This window comes from Vanacampus margaritifer, chromosome 10 (genome assembly GCF_051991255.1).
Source record: "Vanacampus margaritifer isolate UIUO_Vmar chromosome 10, RoL_Vmar_1.0, whole genome shotgun sequence".
NCBI classification, from domain to species: domain Eukaryota; kingdom Metazoa; phylum Chordata; class Actinopteri; order Syngnathiformes; family Syngnathidae; genus Vanacampus; species Vanacampus margaritifer.
The window spans coordinates 7,133,898-7,154,976 of NC_135441.1; the positions used below are offsets into that span (position 1 = coordinate 7,133,898).

General features: G+C 40.9%; 1 protein-coding gene across 2 annotated transcripts in view; it reads left to right on the top strand.

Moving 5' to 3' along the window:
- Positions 1-21,079, top strand: part of ablim3 (actin binding LIM protein family, member 3) — a 108,397-nt gene that overhangs the window by 63,758 nt on the left and 23,560 nt on the right. For both annotated transcript variants that reach the window (XM_077577635.1, XM_077577636.1), the window contains exons 3-6: positions 4,798-4,981; positions 11,128-11,243; positions 19,906-20,032; positions 20,544-20,637. In XM_077577635.1, coding sequence (XP_077433761.1) covers positions 4,798-4,981; positions 11,128-11,243; positions 19,906-20,032; positions 20,544-20,637 — 521 coding nt within the window. The remainder of the gene's footprint in view (positions 1-4,797; positions 4,982-11,127; positions 11,244-19,905; positions 20,033-20,543; positions 20,638-21,079) is intronic.

The window sequence follows — 21,079 nt, forward strand, 5'->3', positions numbered from 1 at the left end:
GTGTGTCATCTGGAAGGAAAGGAAATAAGGAGACTTGGTGGTGGAATGAGGAGGTGCAGAGGTGGATCCAGAGAAAGAGGTTAGCTAAGAAGAAGTGGGACACTGAGATGACTGAAGAAAGTAGATAGGAGTACAGGAAAATGCAGCGTAGGGTGAAAGTAGAAGTGTCAAAGGCCAAACAAGGGGCTTACGATGACTTGTATGCTAGGTTGGATAGTAAGGAGGGAGAGGCTGATCTATACAGGTTGGAGAGGCAAAGAGACAGAGATGGGAAGGATGTAACATAATAAAGGATAGGGATGGAAGTGTGTTGACAGATGCCAGTAGTGTGTTGGGAAGATGGAAAGAGTACTCTGAAGAGTTGATGAATGAGGAAAATGAGAGAGAACGGAGAGTAGAAGAGGTGGATGTTGTGGACCAGGAAGTAGCAAAGATTAGTAAGGATGAAGTGAGAAGGACATTGAAGAGGATGAAGTGTGGAAAGGCACTTGGTCCTGATGATATACCTGTGGAGGCATGGAAGTGTCTAGGAGAGGTAGCAGTAGAATTTCTGATTGGGTTGTTCAACAGGATCTTGGATAGTGAGAAAATGCCTGAGGAATGGAGGAGAAGTGTGCTGGTGCCCATTTTTAAGAACAAGGGAGATGTGCATAGTTGTGGCAACTACAGCGAAATAAAGCTGATGAGCCATTGAACAACGAGTAGTTGAAGCTAGACTGAGGGCAGAGGTGAACATTTGTGAGCAGCAGTATGGTTTCATGCCAAAAAAAGAGTACCACAGATGCAGTATTTGTTATAAGGATGTTGATAGAGAAGTACAGAGAAGGCCAGAAGGAGCTGCATTGTGTCTTTGTAGATTTGGAGAAAATTTACGACAGGGTGCCCACTGTCGACAGGAACTGTGGTTTTGTATGAGGAAGTCTGGAGTAGCAGAGAAGTATGTTCAAGTGGTGCAGGACATGTATGATGACTGTAAGACAGTGGTGAGGTGTGCTGGAGGTGTGACGGAGGAGTTCAAAGTGGAGGTGGGACTACGTCAAAGATCAGTTCTGAGCCCCTTCTTTGTTAGCTATGGTAATGGACAGGATGACAGATGAGGTTAGACACGAATCTCCATGGACTATGATGTTTGCAGATGACATTGTGATCTGTAGTGAGAGCAGGGAACAGGTGGAGGAGAAGCTAGAGGCGTGGAGGTTTGTTTGTCCTGGAAAGGAGGGGAATGAAGGTTAGCCGTAGCAAGACAGAGTATCTGTGTGTGAATGGGAGGGACCCAAGTGGAAGAGTGAGGTTACAGAGAGAATAGACCAAGAAGGTGGAGGAGTTTAAGTATTTAGGGTCAACAGTCAAGAGAAATGGGCTGGAACGGGTGGAGAAAAGTGTCAGGTGTGATGTGTGATAGAAGGGTTTCAGCTAAAATGAAAGGAAAGGTTTATAAAACTGTGGTGGGACCAGCGATGTTGTTTGGTCTGGAGACAGTGCCACTGAGGAAAAGACAGGAGGCAGAGCTGGAGGTGACAGAGATGAAGATGCTGAGGTTTTCTTTGGGAGGGACCAGGATAGATAGAATCAGGAATGAGTACATCAGAGGGACAGCACATGTTAGAGGCTTTGGAGATAAAGTCAGAGAGGCCAGACTGAGATTGTTTGGACATGTCCAGAGGAGAGATAGTGAGTATATTGGCAGAAGGATGCTGAGTTTCCAAATGCCAGGCTGATGAGGATGTTTATGGATGTTGTTAAAGAGGATATGAAGGTAGTTGGTGTGAGAGCAGAGGATGCAGAGGACAGGGTTAGAAGGAGGCAACTGATTCGCTGTGGCGACCCCTGAAGGGAAAAACCAAAAGGAAAAGAAGAAGAGACACATACTATTGGGGAGGAAGGCTGTCTCCAAGTGCCCACAGCGGTGATCTCTGATCGCCCTGGCCAACATTACATCATCCGCTGCTTGCAGTTTTAATAATCATCTATATCAACCTACAGCATGGTCTCGCAACTGCCTATTTCTAAGCGAGCACGCCAAGCTGCGTGTGCCTGTGAAAATACCAACACTTACTTGATCCTTCACACTGTTGCGCTGGGCATGAATATAGAGCTTTCAGTGTGCAGCTGGCTTTAGATATAACTGCAACACGAACAAAATAATATTTTCTGGGTTAATTGCGTTATGAGTGCCAACCCCCAAACCCCCCCCCCCCCCCGCCACCCGAAAAAAAACCTCCCAGCCATTTTCACTAAAGAAACCCCTTTCTCTCCCTTTTACTAGATTTTGACTAATTTTGCAAGGTCCACAGAATATTATATTCTATTGCTATAAAAACATGGAACATACCAAAAGAAAGATTAGAGTCTCTTCTTTCATCAGGAAAACAAGTATATTTGTATCTGTTTCCGTTTTGCAGCAATTAGCATTAAAATATAGCTAAGTTTCATCATTATTCACAAACCTGTTGAAAACACTGTGAAAAAGAGCTTTTTGCAACACGGCCCTGGTTGATCTCTTATAATCAATCCATAGCCACCACCAAATGTGTCACCAGCACGCAAACCTCAACATAATTTAGATGGGGACATGTCTCTAGTTTAGTGCTACCATTGAAAGCTTCTGTTTCCGACGGCAACCAAGGACAGAGAACCTCCTGAGCCAATCGTCCATACTGGCGCAAACACTGTGATTAACCAGAGAAAATGGGACCTTCCAGTCCAGTTTGAGCAAATGCAGTGAGCCAGCTGTGAGTTGGTCAGGCGTCCGTATGTTAATGAAGTGTATTATGCAAAGTGTGAAGATTCCATCATTTGACAGTCTGCATAACAGACTGGAAAGCAGAAGGGAGGGAAATGGCTTTAAAGTATTTCAAAACAATTTTTTTTTCCAGTTTCCTTTTTCCATGACTGTATCAGATAGCATGTGATTAAGATTTCGGTAGGAGCCCTAGTTAGACGGAATCAAAATGTGGTGGGGACACTTTGAAGGCAGTGGTTCTGAAAATGTGGTTGGCACACATTTTTTATGAGCTGCTTTTTCGTTTTTCCACTTTATACCCTTGCTCTGTACTTTTCCAGCCACCTCCCCTCGATGCCAGTGACCTGTCATGTTGATAAAGATCCATCACCACATCTCACCACTGTCACATTTCATCATCATACCTCTGCATATGCGCTCTGTCAGCGCTTCACAGATGGATTTGTGTGTTTCCAATCTTCTGCAGCTGCTGAGACGGACGGTTTTGTTCCTAAATGAGGGCAAATTGATCTTTTATTACACCATAAACCCCTCATAAATAGCTTGAGATTAAATGAGCCCCTTTGAGGGCTTCACGGTTGTGTGTGTGTTTGTATGTCAGTTCAGTGTCCTATTTTTGAGCACAGCACAGTAACATTTGTGGAGTTTTCTTTACTTTGGTATTTTTGTAGACGTGTGTGTTAGAAAGGTGTATTTGCGCTGTTGTGGGAGTAAACACAGTCGACATGCTTCGATAAAAACTGCTGAAATATTAAATTCCAAAGTAAATTTCAGTGTAATAAGTCAGGTCTTCCATAAATGTAAGAAAATACTTTTTAATTCATGTAAACAGTAAATTTCAAGAAAACTAAGATATAAAAATGTGCCTTTTAAATTCTATTTTCTTAAGAATTTATGGGAAAAAGAAATATTAAAATAACCGATTCATGGTTTTATCAATCGTTATCGAGCTTGAAAAGGAAAATCGATTCATTAGCCATGATTCAATTTAAAAAACCCAGCCCGAGTATGCATTGTTGTAAGAGTGACAGTGTTGTCATATATATATGTATATTTGTATATTTCATGTACTGTAAATCACATGTAATCTTCACCAGTTCCACGTGTAACCATTTTTTCCTCAGTAGGAGGGTACAACATCTGTCAACTCCTTTTGTTGGTTAACCACAGAAACTGGAAGAAACCAGACACCAGTTACCACGCTGACCACTACAAAAAACGGGACTTTTTAACTCCATTGGAATTCATTCACAGCTCTATGGCAAAAATGCTAAAGCATAAAGACTTCTTCGGGTACACCATTTAAAGACAACACCCACTTGGCACACAAGCATATGCAGTACATACACATAAACACACACACAAAGCAATCTTCATTCTGTCCGTTTTTTTGTGGATGAGAAAAGCTTGTGGTGTGCTCTTTTGTCAGGTTCTTCACATATTCACTTTCCACTATATTCCTGCAAGAGAAAATGTGGTTGCAGGAAAATGTCTCTCACAGCCAACACATTGCACACACGGGCGGATGAAAAGAGGAATTCAATTCACAAAAGATCTTGTTTTGCCACAACACAGCAAATAAAGCACATCTGCATTAGGAAAAGACAAAAAGGAAAAAAAAAAGTTTGACTAATTGTTATTCTTTTATGAATTATTTAATGTTATTAAGTTGTGTGTGTGGTGGGGTGTTGCCCTTAAGAGAGAAAAAGCTTTGTCTGAATGAGTTTACCAAAAATAAAGAAAAATATTTTTCAGCTAATGATAAATGCAAAATGGGTTGATTGAGAAAATAGACCCGGGTAGGCCCGAAATGTCCGTACAGTATCAAATGTGTTTATCAACAAGGGCAGATTTTCAAAGGATTTGCACACAATTTTGAGATAAGAACATTTGTGTTTGGTATGTGTTGGAAATTATTTTGATATATGAACTTACTGTGATAGACATTTGCTATTGGTTTTTACACGTATGTTAAAATGAAAACTTATGATTGTAAAATACGTTTTGTAAAATTTTGTGATGATGACAACACATTTCCACTCATCTTCCCCCAGTGTGTAACTGTGATCTGGCGAGGTCAGGCTTCTTCCAGAAGAAGGGCGAATACATCTGCACGGCAGACTACCAGCGACTGTATGGCACACGGTGCGACCGTTGCGACAGCTTCATCACAGGCGAGGTGGTCTCTGCTCTGGGACGGACTTACCACCCCAAGTGCTTTGTCTGCAGTGTCTGCAGGTACATGTCACACACTCAAGATCATTCATGACTTTAAACCTTTGACACCTCCCACTGCATTCATCATTGTGTAAATAATATTGCCGTGTGGGCTTAGGGACACTTCAGTAAAACCAGTGTCAGTTAACGATTTGTCACTACATCTAGAATTGCAAGTTAAAACTCGACCACGTAAAGCAAAAGCAAAAGTTATATACAAACCCAATTCCCAAAAAGTTGGGACACTATACAAATTGAGAAGCTCTTTTTCTACTCCAATCAAGTTGCCACTGGGCTTCATTAGTGGTAGCTGGTCTTCCAGCTGTTTTTATTTTATAAGTGCAATTGACTTTTCCAACCTCTCATTGCTACCTGTCACAACTTTTTTTTTAGATTTGTTGGCACCATGAAATTTACAATCAACATATGTTCCCCTTAACATTATACATTTTCTCAGTTTAAGCTTTTGACCTGTCATCTATGTTCTATTCTGAACAAAATATTGAAATTTGGCACTTCCACATAATTGCATTAAATTTTTATTCACAATTTGTAGAGTGTCCCAACTGTTTGGGAATTGGGTTTGTATCAACAACACCCAGAAAGGCCACCGGTTCCTCTGCGCCTCATCTAAGTGGAAACGTTTACTGTGGTTTGACGAGTCCACATTTCAAATATTTTTTTGACGTCATGTCCTTCGGGCCAAAGAGTAAAAATACCAAATGGATCATTATCAGCACAGAATTCAAAAGCCAGCATCAGTGATGGAAGTGTGTTAGCACGGGTAACTTGCACATCTGTAAGGCAGTGCCAGCAGTTCAGACCTGTCCCACATTGAAAATGTGTGGTGCATTACGAAGTACAGTACAAAATATGACAATGGAGACTTCAGATTGTTGAGCAAAGGAAGTTATACAAGCAATGCAAAATGTTCCATCTACAAAACTGTAACAATTGTTGTCCTTAGCTCCCAAACGCTTATTCAGTGAACGGTGATGTAACACAGTAGTAAACAGTGGAATGTGTTGCAGGTATCAAATTCAAAATGACTGAATATTTGTATATACTGTATAAATTAATCAGATTGAACATTAATTGTCTTGTCTTTGTAGTGAATTCCACTGAATGTTAGTTGAGAATGATTTGCAAATCATTGTATTCTGTTTTTATTTATGTTTTACACAATATCCCAACTTGATTGGAATTGGGTTTTGTAGTCAATGGAATATTCTCTCTTTAACAAGCCTGCGGGTCTCTTCTTGTGTTCCAGCCAGCATTTTGTAAGACGGTACATTGTAGGGAAGCTCCCCCAAAAATAATCCCTTCTCTCTCTTTCAATGTTTCTATTTCACTTGCGCCTTTAGTTGAGGAATGACTTGATTGGTTCTACCATTACGGTTTTTGGTCAAAGGTTGCATATGTTGCAGTTTTGAATTATACAGAATATATGCCTCCGACAAGTGTTATGCATTGATGTCGTAAAGCAACACAAATGTTGTGATATTAATAACTACTCATTTTACTTTTCTAAGTTATCAATACATTTAATGAAAAAGCAGCAGCAGTAATTTATTTTCTGTAGTTAAACCACATAACTAAAAGAAAAAAGAAAAAGTAGTCCATATCTATCATATTTCTGAACAAACCAGCTACAGTATTCTTTCCATCTTTCTATTTCAATCTTCATCTCAATCTGATATTCCTTCCTTTCCCTGCACTGCCATTCTGAGAGCAAAATTGCCCCTGAACGGACAGACAACAAGTGTTGCGAGGCCGCCAGTGGAGCAGTCATGTCAGTGTATTTGGAGCACACTGGAAGAGACAGCAAGAATCCAGAGGGCGTTTCTCCTCTTCCCTTCTGTCTGCTCTTTGTCACATTGTTCGCAGTCCTTTTCTTGACCTCTTCTTTTCTTGGCATTATCTATATTTTGGGAGAGTGATGATACAGTAGCTACAGTTTTTTTTCTGAGGCTAACTTTTATTTTGATGATTTCATTTTCTGCACCCTGAAATTCAACCTTTAAACAATTTCAACATTTAAACAAAACTCTAAGCTATACCTAAAGTTTGCTTGAATTAAATTTGTCTGTAGGAGTTGGGTACAATTCTGCAATTCTTGTTGATTAGTTTTCAGATGTGCCTGCTTTTTAGTTGTCATCCCTCGAAAAGTTATTGCTTGCTGTCTTTACTTTTACTCAGTCAAACAATCTAGCATGGCACAGCTAAAAGTTCATGTGACAAAGCTCATCATTAAAATTGTAGGCTCTATTTTCATGCCCAGTGCAAGTCTAGCGTCTAAATCTGCGCAGGGGTGAGCTAGACTTTGTTTTGGTAATTTTGCAGACCCATTCAGCTTGGCGCAGTTAAAACAGTTTTGCGCCTATGTGGGCATGAACTAATCAAAGCAGCTCCTCTCACTCTTTTAAAAATCAGTGCACGAGGGGCACAGTCCTTGAAGCCGAAATTTATTTGCTGGAGTCCATGCAGGAGGTCGAAGCGTGCAAAGTGGTTGGTTTTATAAAATCCTGCAAGCGGACCTTCATGGGTGGATAATGCAAAGTTGGCCAGGGAGATCACAGATCTATGAAGTGGGGGCTTGGTGACCACCCCCCACCCTGATTGGACGTGTCTTTGTGTTGAAAGAGTGTTGTGCCAAATTCCAAAACAGGCAAAATGAGGCTTGCACGATGTGCAAGTTTGCGCCGTCTATAAATACTGTACTAAGCCAAATGACGACCACAGCCAAACACAAGTGTAATTTGCTTGTATTGCCTTCTTTTCAATCATTGGTAGGGTTTGGCTCAGTATGGTACGGTTTGGCACATATTTTCCATGGTAAAATCTGTAAAAATATCAAACTCAAACAAATATCAAAAAATTTTTAGAAGACATTCACTCAGGTGCAAGTCATTACATGCTGTCTAGGTGGTATGGTATAATGCTATTTATGTATTTATGTCCTGTTTGTTATGTTTTGTATAGATGTAGCTGGCGCAGCTATCACTATCCACCTCACAGTTTAAACACAATTGAGTTTGTTTACTGATCTAAACCATACCGTGGCAATCTAAGTCGAACTGCCGGGTGAAAATGTTCTATGTTTACAGTATACAGTGTTCCCTCAATTTTTGCGGGTGTTACGTTCCACCCCCACCCTCAATAAGTGAATTATTGCAAAATAGAGGACGTAAAAAAATAAAAAATAAAATAAAATAATTATTTAATCTCAGAAAAAAACATGAAATAGTGAGGTACAACCCAATATAATGGTAATATATATAAGGTAATATATGAATTTTGGACCCAAATACAAATCTGTGATATAGTGAATTTGAATGTCAAATAGAGTTTTGACATTTTGCCCCACCCTAATTCCCTTGCATTATTCTTCCCAACCCCGTTCCTGCCCCTTTTGGCGACCTCATTATTATGGTTATCATCTTTTTTCTCTTTATCATCATCCACATCACATCTCCCGTCTCTGTCTTTCTATTCTGACCAGCCTTTGTGATTGTCATCATTGCCTCAGCTCTAATGAAATTAGAAAGCAGGTTTCTGTGTTAATGTTTTCATGGGGAATGATCAAAAGGCAAAAGGGCGGCTGTAAATATATCCAGAAATAGCTTCACTTCAGTGGCTAGTTAAAACATGCATTAAACATGTTAACATCTTAAAATGTTAAAGCGTTGCTGACCAAGCAACTCACTGCTAAGGTCAAATGTCACATCTGCACTCAATTCACACCATTAAATTTTATCTCTATAGTCAAACACGTAATATACTACCTAAAAATATTAATAACTCTTTTTATTGCTGCTTGGTTGCATTACAATGAGAAATGTTGCAGGAGTTAGGAACTAACACAAAGGTAAGACGAAAATCAATTAAAAAAGTTGTTGATATGCCTAATTGCTTAGCATTTCTTTTGCTGAATAATTAGCTCTCTGACATACTATAGCTCTGATTGACTTTCATCCTTTCTGTTTATGTTGAAACGGTTGAAATGGACAAATGGACAAACACATAAGCCTTATGTTCCAGATCTGGCTAACCCACATCAAATGCAGAAGTTTCGTTTCATATTGTAAGCCTGATAGCATAATTTTGAAATTTTTTGAAAAACAAGATAGCACGGCATCAAACAAAAAGAGTCCACTTGCCTCGATTCAACCTTTGCAGGTTACAATGACTTACTGTAGATTACTGTGAATCTACACATACATAAAGAAAAGCAAAATGTTTATTTTTTTGCATTTAAATTGTGATTATAAGTTTACAAAATTACTTAAATTGTGCTATTAGGCTAACAATAGAGTATTTCATCAGAACCTCTAAAACCTCCCTTATGTACAACGCTGTGAAAAAACATCTCTCTTTTTTTTTGCATGGTTTCCTCACTTCAATGTAAATGTAAATATCAGACGATAACCCAAGTAAACATTACATGCAGTGTTAATATCAACCGGAATAAGGACGTTTGAAAGTGTGCCACACAGAAGTGACGTCATCCAGCAGCAGCCAATAGAAAAGCACCTTCAGATGACGTGGCTTCATAGGCGGGCCCAGCATGTCCTGCTCCTCTGCTGGTTACTCCTTCTGGGTCTTAACGCCATTTCCAGGCCTTGGCGGCCGAGTAAAAGGATTATTGCTGTCTATGTTCTTTTAAAAGTCTTCACTAAGCCTTTCAGCTTCCCATTAATTTATTTCATCTCCCCCTGTCATCATGGGTATATCAATCAGTCCCTTAGAAAATAAAATTAAGTGTTTATGTGACAGACAGATTCACACTTTGCTTGTCAGAAGTACGATACGATACGATACGATATACTTTTATTTTCCCCGTGGGGAACTTTTTCCTGGACTCCGTCCAGCTGCAGTTTACAGTAAGGAAAAAACAACAGAATAGAAAGAGATAAAATCAAAATTAAATAAGAAGTGCAGCAGTAGTTTACAGTAAGAAAAACAACAGTATAGAGAGAGATAATTAAAATAAATAATACACACACACTCCTATATATATATATATTGCACCACTTAGTTAATGTCGGTTATTAAGCAATTTGATGGATGTCGGCAGGAATGAGTTCTTGTAGTGATTCAGCCTGGTTCTGGGGGCCCTGAATCTCCTGCCGGAAGGCAGTAGCTGGAACTCATGATGCAGAATGTGAGTCGGGTCAGTAACAATTTTCTGTGCCAGTCTGGTGACGGACTGCTCATAAAGCATCTGTAGGGAAGGATGATTCCTGACCCCCATGATCTTCATGGCAGTCCGCACCAGACCGGCAATCTGTGACCTTGACTGCACACGTCAGGTTGCCATACCAGGCCGCAATGCCGTATCTGATGATACTTTCCAATGCAGCCCGGTAGAACAACAGCATGATCCTCTGCTCCACTCCATAGACCCTCAGTCTGCGTAGGAAATAGAGATGCTGGTGGAGTTTGGAGCAGAGACTTCCAACGTGTACCCTCCAGCTGAGTGTGTTGTCAATGTGGACCCCCAGATACCTGTATGAACCCACCTGGCTGATGTGATTGCCTTTAATGACGACTGGCCCGTGGTCACCAACAGTTTTTGGATCAAATAACACCTCCTCTGTCTTCCCCACATTGAGCACAAGATGATTCCGGTCACACCACTGGACAAATTTCTCTATTTCTGAGAATTAGTCCAGTGGGCTACCGCCGGCCTGCAGCAAGCTGATGATAGCTGTGTCATCAAAGAACAAAGAACAAACTAAATGATAAAAAAAGTACTTGATGTGTTTTTTGAATATCTGGTTGGTTTCTTAAAAAAGGCTTTATTTTGTACACATTTGCTCAGTGCTTGCCAGGATTAAATCACAGTTGTGTAGTAGAATTTGTATAGGAGTGGTAATCATATGTCAAACCTCCCTTTTATTTTATGTTAGAAAAGCATTGGAACTTCTCACTATGGGTTGGTTAACCACATTAAAACACTTTCTACTACTCTTGCTTTTATGTTTGGAAATGTATTTTTATTTTCATTATACTTAATTAGTGTCTGTTAGTAGGTGTAAAGTCACTCACTTTTGTATCTGCTGGCAATCTTTTGCTATTTCTGGGTATATTCTTGGATCCAGCACGCAAGCCACAATGGTGTGCTTGCTAGTGTTCTAATTCTCTGTCTGTTTCCACCTCCGCAGTAAACCTTTCCCCATTGGAGACAGAGTGACATTCAGTGGAAAGGACTGCGTGTGCCAGCAGTGCTCTCGCTCACTGGCCAAGGCAAATGAACCTATCAAAATCCACGGGCCCAGTCGTAAGTCTAGCATCTGCCTTGTTTCCTCCCTTCTGTTTAGAGCCACCCGCCGCAGACTCTAATTTGATGTGTCCATTAGATCACTTAGCACATTTAGCTAATCAAGTTTCTGTCAGATCAATGTGCCGAGTGAGAATGAAGCAGCTTACCACACTCATCATTCACTTGTCACTGCCAACACACTAAACATCAAGAGTAGCAAGATGTTTATTACTGATGTGGAAGTATGATGATATGATCTGACTTTGAAAATGTTTGAACGCTGAATTATGTGTGAGCAGTCCTGTTCATCACCTTCCACCCCAGTTCAGAATTTCTGAGTATGCACATCCCACATCTTTTATCTTACGATAGAAACTTCTAAATAAATAAATAATTAAATAATGAAAATAAACAATGAGACAGGATGGTTAGCATGTCTGCCTCACAGTCGAGAGGTCCCGGGTTCCAATCTTAGGCTTGGCTCAAGTAGAGGTGTTGCTGGAGTGGGTTTTCTCTGCGTACTCCAGCTTTCTTCCCTGCACTTGGGTCCTAACTCCTCCAAGCAAACCTGTATCATAACAGCTTTGAACGATTGTTTGTTTATATGTGCTTTGTGACTGTCTGGCTGCCAGCCCAGGGTCTGCCCACTTGGTACCACTTGATCAAAGTCAGGTTGGATAGGCTCCAGCCACTCGTGACACTCCCAAGGACAAACCGCAGAGAAAACCGATGGATGGAAATAAATAATCCATGGATGGCAAACTTAAATGATGGAGGGGGCCACAATTTTTCATCAGCACTACTGGGGAGCCACACAGGACCACAAAATTCCTAACTAAATGTATGACAAAAATGCCATTTTACATATGGACAAAATACAGTTGCTGCAGAGGCAGCATCCGTGAGTCCAATTCTTTGCTTTCATATTATTCATCCTCTCAAGCTTTCCCCTGTTATATTTTACCGTTATATTACATACAATCTTGTTAAAATTACAGTTAAAAACTGTACTTTAATTATGGAAAATTACTATTTTATTTACAAGAAAGTAATTTTATTTATTTTACAGTATTTTTCTGGCTCTCCAGCTGCTGGAGAATTACAGTGTTTTTAAAAAAAAAACAAAAAAAAACTAATATATATATATATATATTGTATATCTCATTAGATGTCCTTTCAAAATAAGTGTTAATACAATGAATGCTACCACCTATAAGATATTAGAGAAATTGTCAATTCACAAAGAAATTATTGTAAAATTTTGGTAAATATAAATTATTTTCTTTTTTTTTTTAGGGTTTTAAAGTTGAATTTTACATTTTATTCCATTAAATATTTGTGAAATTATGATACATTTGTGAACGTATTTTAACAAACATCTATACATTTTCTTAACTGCTTAGTCCTCACAAGGGTTGCGGGGGGCGCTGGAGCCTATCCCAGCTGGCTTCGGGCAGTAGGCGGGGTAAACCCTGAACTGGTTGCCAGCCAATCGCAATATTTTAACAAACAATATATGTATTTCTAATTGAGTTATATATACAGTATTGTTACAGTGATTTGATGTTATTTTACATTTGACATTTTAAATCAGAGTTTATTTTTGTAAATTAAATGACATTTTTAAAATACAGAAAAAAACTGTAAAATGAAATGTAAAATTCTGTTATATTACAGTTTTCGTTTTTACAGTGTATATTCTGGCTTGGATATGTGACGTATCTCAACTTGGGCAAATACACATTCTATAACCACAACTATCACAAAAGTGCTAATGAGCTGAATACGTTGTATTTGAACACACAGGTAATGTGCTAACTCTTTGACTGCCAAAACCGTTAAATGACGTTTAGTAAAATCCTACGGAGGAGCGCCAAAGATGTTAAAAGACGTTCACCAAGTATTTTTTTTTGGGGGGGGGAAACGGGTGGAGGAAAGTCTTAGCCAGCTGTGCTGAAAGTATCAAGCAGATCTAGTTAGTATAATGCCTATTTTTGGGCACTAGATGGCAGCGAAGACTCTCTTTGGACAAGATTGGGTAGGCGTCAGTAGAAGACGTGAGGCGGAGCTAGAGTGTTGAGGGGACAATGGCTGAGGAAGCCATAATGGCGACCGGTTGCAAGGAGCTCACGCTTGAGCATTTTTTTCAAAGACGAAAAGCATCGACCAATGCTAAAGAGCACATTGATGACGACGATGATGATGATGGTGACGCCGAGGTTGACGCCGAATTTGGAAGTGTTGACGCGACGGCTATGATCACGTTATAAAGCCTCAGCAGCTAGCGATGCTAACGCCGGAAAACGCGGAGCACAACCGAGCACGCTCAGGCGGACATTCAATCGGACGACGAGTCCAATGCATATTCATCGGAGGAGTGGGTACAGTCTGATCACGGAGAAGACACTGGTTCTGGACTACGATGCCACCATGAATGGAGTGGATACGATGGATCAGAACATCTCTTACCACCCGGTATAGGAACAGAAGGACATGAGGAAGCCAGACGTAACACCACTGTAACGTCACCGTATCATGATCCTGAGAGTAGACTTGATGGCAACATGGCCAAACACACACTGCACTATATACTTGCTATTCCCCGGAAAAAAAAGCCAGCAAAAAAGTGTAGCGTCTGCACGCTAAGGGGCCATCGCAGTGAAACTAATCTGTTGTGCAAATCCTGCTGCGTCCCCTTGCACGCAGGGGAGTGTTACACAAAAAGAAAAACTGTATTTGAAACATCCACACAATTGTAAATAGTACCACGGTTGCACACATTTGTAAATAGTTTGCCAAATTGTTTTGTCAAATTGTTACACTGTTGAATGTAAATAAACGTATTTTGCTATCAAAAAACACTTTTTCATTGTTGGTGGTAGTGTTTTACAGAAGTAAAGCACTGTTTAGGTGTTTGTGGCATCATTCATGGGAAAAAAAGTGTCAAATTCACTAGAGTGCATGAAATAATATTGTTTCCCAAAAAGCTTGATTTCTCCATATTTTGTTTCAAAACAGAGCATTTGGGTGAAACTAACCATTTTCTATTGTTGATTACTGAAAAACGGAATAAGGTAGAAACAAACTTTTTTTTCTGATGAAAGATGAGAGTCTAATCTTTCATTTGGTAGTATGTGTGTTTCCATAGTCCAAACACAAAATTTTCTGTGGACCTTGAAAGATCAGTCAAAATGCTTAAATCGGCTGGCACCCACGGCATCCCTTTTCTGAAAACGTCTGGCAGTCAAAGAGTTAATATAGCCTACTCCGTTGATGGCAAAACAAAACAAAGCTCTCGTGATTTATATGGACTCATTTGTGGGGTGCATAAAACGCTGGCTCCTGCTCACTGACTGTGCAGTAACAAAAGATGGTAGAGCAGGACTAAGTTATTGGTCTACCCAGATTGCTCCATTCATGAGTACAAAATCCAAATGGCTCCCCAGATGCATGTTCATCACTCTGTCAGAGGGCAACCTCAAAATGTAATCCTCTGTTTTTTTATGCAGCCTGTTCCGCTGCCGTTCTGTGACTTGAATGTCATTTGTAAGAATGCAAATATAAGAGTGCATAAGAAGTCGTATGACTCTTTGTTTATTATATAACCATGGTTGGATTATTGTCCAATCAGGAGATACATTGAATTTGTAGCTGTTTCCATCACATTTTTTTGCATCTCAAAACATGGTTTACACATTGTATTCATTCATTTCCTTTCCAAAAATATGTTATGCAGATGTGGCATTTAAACTGTGCATTATACATTGCTAATGTAGTTGTACATTACACCTTACAACTTTAACTAAATAGTTGTGGAATAACAACAGAGATTTCCGATATCCTCACAAGAAGCAAATGCATCATGACTCAGTAGAAAACCGTTTGTGAACACTTTCCGATAAGAAATTGAGTCTCTGCGTTATTGATCGAGCCCTATCACCATTGAATGACACTTCCAATATATTTGGCAGCAGCAAGCAGACGGGATGTGCAGCAGTTTTTCACAGTTAAGTGCAGTGTGTCATGGCTGACAGTTTGCAGAGTGAAGTGGCCCCTTTGCACGCGTGCATACTTCTCCCCAGGCCAGTAGATCATGTCTAAGAAGACGACCCAAAGCCAAGTCCTTTTCCTTTTATTTTATTTTTTTTCTCTTCTTTTTCTGGAGAGCTCAGTATTGTTTATTCGGTAATTTTACCGATTTGACATGTCATCACCATTGCTCTCTTTATTTTTATTTTTTTATAAATTTTTATTTTGTATGTGGGTGAGTATGTGCATGTGCGTATGTGTGTGTGTGCGCATGTGTGCACGTGTGCGAGGGCGTACTCATCAGCCCACCCAAAACCTATGAAAAATCCCACACCGTTCACCCAAACCGAACACTTCAGAATCCAGCTAGAGTCGTGAGGCCGTCAGGAGACCCGAGAAAGGACCAAAGAAAAGAAAGGAAAGTGAAATCCAGCACCGACCAGACACCACCCACCGGGCCACCAACCAGAGTCCCCCACCAACCCCAGAAACACCCAAATTCCAACAAATTAGGGAGACCTCAAGAGACCAAAGGAGAGACTGAGGAAAGGAAGGAAGGACAGACGAGGCAGAGTGAGATCCACAGACACCAGCCTCCACCGATTCAACGACCAGAGGAAGAAGCAGATTGTGTTTGAGTTTCGATAGATGCTGGTGTGGTGGATCTGGCATGCATGAAAATCTCCACCAAAGAGGGGAGCCGTCGACCCCTGCCAGGACAGAGCAAGCGCAACACCTCAGGGCCCCCCAGGCCACGGCAGCGGCAAGGGACAACCCGGCTGGAGAGCAAACCCAGGAGCCAGGAGCGCCCCCCACCCCAACACGGCCCGCGCCCCCAACCCAACGCAGCAGGACAGGGCACGGCAGGCCAGCCAGGCACCCCACCTGTCCACAGCCCCCGCCCCCCATCCACCCCAACCCAGCCCCACCCGGGTGAATGTGACCCCACCCAGTGTATATACAAGTGTGTGTGTGTGGTGCATTAAAATTGGGAGCAGGTGAGCCGGAGTCCTTTTCCTAATGGAAACAAACTAACGTTTCCTTACTGTAGTGTGACAGTCAGGAGCCATGCATCACGTATACCCTCATTATCTAAATTGTCCTCCTACTGATGTCCTCCATAACAACATAATGTATGCCTTACAAGTACAAAGTGTTCTTGACAGTAGGTGAGTGAAATAGTTATTGTTGGGGGTATTATGGACCTTTTGCTGTTTTTCTCTTACTTTAAATCAAGGTTGAGCAGTTTTACGGTTAGTAGAAGCCGCTGAGCTCAGCATTATACCACATTTGCAAAGCTATTGATTAGATGGCCTTCAGCAGATTGGTTAGACTATACAAGGAAGCTTAAATACAGTATGCACACACACCGATTTTTAACATCTTAAAGGGATACTTGACTCATTGATCCATTTTCAGAAGTAAAGTTAATATTTTGTCCATAATTGATGTGATAACTTCATTATTTTTCATGTAGAATTGATACCTTTAAAAACGATTTTTTCCACTTGCTGTCGACTGAAGATGGCATCTTGTGCTGAGGAAATAGGAAATTACCTATCATGGCTCACCTGTTTTCTGGGTTTGTTCAGCAAACTGAGACTTGATTGGTTGTGACCTGTTTCCTAAGCACAGGTTACGTCCTCTTCAGTTGACAGCAAGTGGCAAAAGTAGTTTTTAAAGGTATTAATTGTTCATAAAAAAAATGAAGTTATCACATTAATTGTAGACAAAATATTATCTTCTTACTGTTGAAAATGGCTCAATGAGTCAAGTATCCCTTTAAGCAACGGGCACACGTACCGATTTTTAACATCGTTTTTTTAAATGTGAGAGACCTCACATGTGGCGAGGAAAAAATTGGCATGTGTGTGCTTACTGCTCTTATGTGTGTTTTACACCAACGATAACACCACTGATAATTGTGAGTGTCCTCTAGGGCTAAATAATTTATAAAATTCAATTGATATTGTCATGTAATACAATGCAAGTTTTCATTCACAACACGTGCAATTTGGGGGGGAAATCTTTCATATATATATATATATATATATATATATATATATATATATATATATATATATGAAAGATTTATATATATATATGTACACACACACACACACACACACACAAGTATGTATATTTAAATTATTTATAGTGTCTCGAATAGTTTTACTTCTTAAGACGTGCACTCCCCATATCATAGTTTTATGAAATGTTGAACTGATAAAGATGCTGATTTGCCCCGGCGCGGTCCGTCGCTACAGGCCCGGCGACGTGGTTCGGGGCCTGTGGGCCGCCGGGGTGTCCCGTGGTCATCATTTCCCTCTGCTCCGGCTCACCTGCTCCCAATTTTAATGCACCACAAACACACACTTGTATATACACTGGGTGGGGTCACATTCAAGGTGTAGGGGTAGAGTTCGCCAGTCGTTACTCAGTAACAGGGTTAGCTTTCACTAAGAACGCTGGAGTGACGACCGGGGCCTTTCCCCGCTGGGCCTGGGGTTCGGGGGTGCCGCCCGTCCCCCGGTGCCCCCATCTCCCCTTCTGCCACCGGTGTTCCGTCCCCCCACGCGGCGGGAGGTGAAGTGTGCGCAGGTGCCCTCTCCGCTCCGCTGTCTGGCCCCTCTTCGGCACCGATGCCTGGGTACGGGGGGTCCCCGGGGTTTGGGGGTCGGGGGCTGGTTGGGGTGGATGGCGGGGGTGTATGGGGGGCGGGGGGTCGTGGGGGGAGCGGGGGCTGCAGACCGGTGGGGTGCCTGGCGGGCCTGCAGTGCCCCATCCTGCTGCGTTGGGTCGGGGGCACGGGCCGTGATGGGGTGGGGGGCGCTCCTGGGTTTGCTCTCCGGCCGGTGGCCCCTGCGGGGCTCGGGGGTTGTCCCTTGGCGCTGCCGTGGCCTGGGGGGCCCTGAGGTATTGCGCTTGCTCTGTCCTGGCAGGGGCCGACGGCTCCCCTCTTTGATGGAGATTTTCATGCATGCCAGATCCACCACACCAGCATCTATTGAAACTCAAACACAATCTGCTTCTTCCTCTGGTCGTTGAATCGGTGGAGGCTGGTGTCTGTGGATCTCACTCTGCTTCATCTGTCCTTCCTTCCTTTCTTCAGTCTCTCCTTTGGTCTCTTGAGGTCTCCCTAATTTGTTGGAATTTAGATGTATCTGGGGATGATGAAAGACTCTGGTTGGTAACCCGGTGGGTAGTAGGTAATGTCTGGTCGGTGCTGGATTTCACTTTCCTTTCTTTTATTTGATCCTTCCTCGGGTCTCCTGACAACCTCACGACTCTAGCTGGATTCTGAAGTATTCGGTTTAGGTGAACGGTATGGGATTTTTAATAGGTTTTAGGTGAACTAATGAATACACACTCACACGCACGCGCACACACACATGCACGTGCACATACACATTCGCACCCACATACAAAATAAAAATTAATTTAAAACTTTTTTTATTTTTATTAAAAATTAAAAAAAGAGAGCAATGATGACATGTTAAATCGGTAAAATTACCGAATGAACAATATTGAGCTCTAAGAAAAAAATAAAAATAAAAATGATGCTGATTTGCTTGCATTATTGTTGTAATCTGATTTAATGACTAATGTTTACGCCACTTTTTCTTGGTAGTTTCAGTTTGTGATGATGTTGCAGTGAATGCTTAAAAGATTGCAAGTCAAAGCGTTTAGTAAGTTAACAACTCTAATTGAAGTCGATAAATAAACTCTCTTTCATGTTAATTCATGGTTCATTTGTTTTTATTTTAGCGTAAACCTAAAAACATTTCTTTATAATAAATCTGATATTGTTTATTGTAACAGAAGAAAATTCATGGAAAAAAGACCTTGAATAAATGCATTTACAATCTGTCTCAGGACTGGAGATGAAAAATTGCCTTTTGGCTAATTCTGGCATATTTACTGAAATGTTTATTAATATGTACTGTCCCTGATACAAATAAATCAAATCAAATCAAAAAATTGCAAATGCAATATTGGGGATTTTTATTTATTTATTCAAAATCGCTCAACTCTAGTGTTCACCCCAAAACCAGATGTTTGTCATACTGATACTACCAATACAGTACAGTACAGACCTGTGAGAGGCATGAGTATGGTGATATAGGGCTAATCTGGTACCTCATTGTGGTTTCAACCTCATCTCCTTGTCATGTTTATTGTTGCAAATGCTTTGGAAGACCCTTTATATAGACACTCAAGACAACCATTTTCTCCTCTCTTTGTATTCAACAACAGTGCTTTCAAGCTGTTCCTTATTGGCTATCGTTCCATTTGATTGTCTGTCGCTCGGCTGAACTTGCTGTTACAGATGCACATTGGCACTCAGATTGAATAGGTTTAACATCTACATCTTTTACGGCTAGATCGGAACGAGGAAAAAAAACACTTAAGACAGACCACAGGATAATGGCTCAGGATAATACTTAAGATAGACAGCCAATAATCAAGCTTTTTCTGACTTTGATCAGAAGGGGCTCACAAAATAAAACAACCTGCATCTGACTGCTTGTGTTTCTGTCTCCTATTCTTCCCTCCATTTCTTTTTTTTTTCTTTTTGTTCCATTGCTGACGCCCCCCCTTCCCCCCTCTCCTCCTTCTCCTCTGTTTTGTTCTTGCTCTTTTTGTCCAGACTGTGCCGGATGTGGAGCAGAGATCAAACAAGGTCAGTCTCTCTTGGCGCTGGAGAAGCAGTGGCATGTGAGCTGCTTCAGATGTCAAACGTGCAACATGGTCCTCACCGGAGAATACATCAGCAAGTGAGCATGAAAAGACAAACAGAAACCAAAATACTGTGAAGCGAGTCTCAAAGTCGAAGGTCATAAAAGTCTCCAAGAATCTAATAATTAAATCTGGGCAAGTGATTTGCTCTTTTGTTGTTTGCAAAATAAGCAGCGCAGTTGTGAATGACATCATGGATTCTACCTTCCAAGGTAGAATACAATATGTTGTGATCGCATTTAATAATCCGTAACTTTTTATTAGTGTGACGGAAGCATGTCACATAACTGTGAAAAGAAGAATTTTCAATTCAAAATGTTACCTATAAGATTGCATGTAGCGTTTAAGAGAGGTTTTATAATGGCATCACTTTGACTTTAACAGATCATTCTTGCTTTTATAATTACCTGAGAGAAGTCTAAACAACAAATCGGAAAAATCAGAAATCCAAGAGTAAACTGAATTCAACTTTTGAGATTTTGCTCTACTGTTTCCGCTTACTTTTTGAGACATAAAACAACAGCTTTTTGAATGTATACTCTGTTGCAGAGATGGAGTGCCATACTGCGAGGCGGACTACCACGCCCAGTACGGCGTGAAATGTGAAGGCTGCAGCAGATACATAAGTGGAAGGGTTCTGGAGGTGAGAACCCAAAACACTTTCAGCAGTGACACAATGCTAACAGAGATTTAGCTGGGTGGATGTGTGCAGTAATTGAGAAATGCTCAAATGGGAGATGACTGTGCTAAGTGAGCACAATCAGCCTTATCACAATCGAGCAGTCGCATTTCATCCTCGGCTCTGTTTAAGCCCCGCTGTGTTTGGGGAGTGTGCGACTTACGATTGGAGAGCGATAAAAAATTTGACCACCTCAACCACACCAAAACAAATCCATCTGCAGTAGTCAAACATACACCGTGTTTGTGGATGAAGCGGTTTAAAGTTGGTCACCAAAAATCCATGGTTGAACAAAACATGTGATAGGGTTTCGATTTGTTAGTACTGTACTGTTTCAATAAAAAAAAAGAATCTTTATTACCTTAACTTATTCACTCCCAGCCAATTTTTACTGAAGCAACCCCCT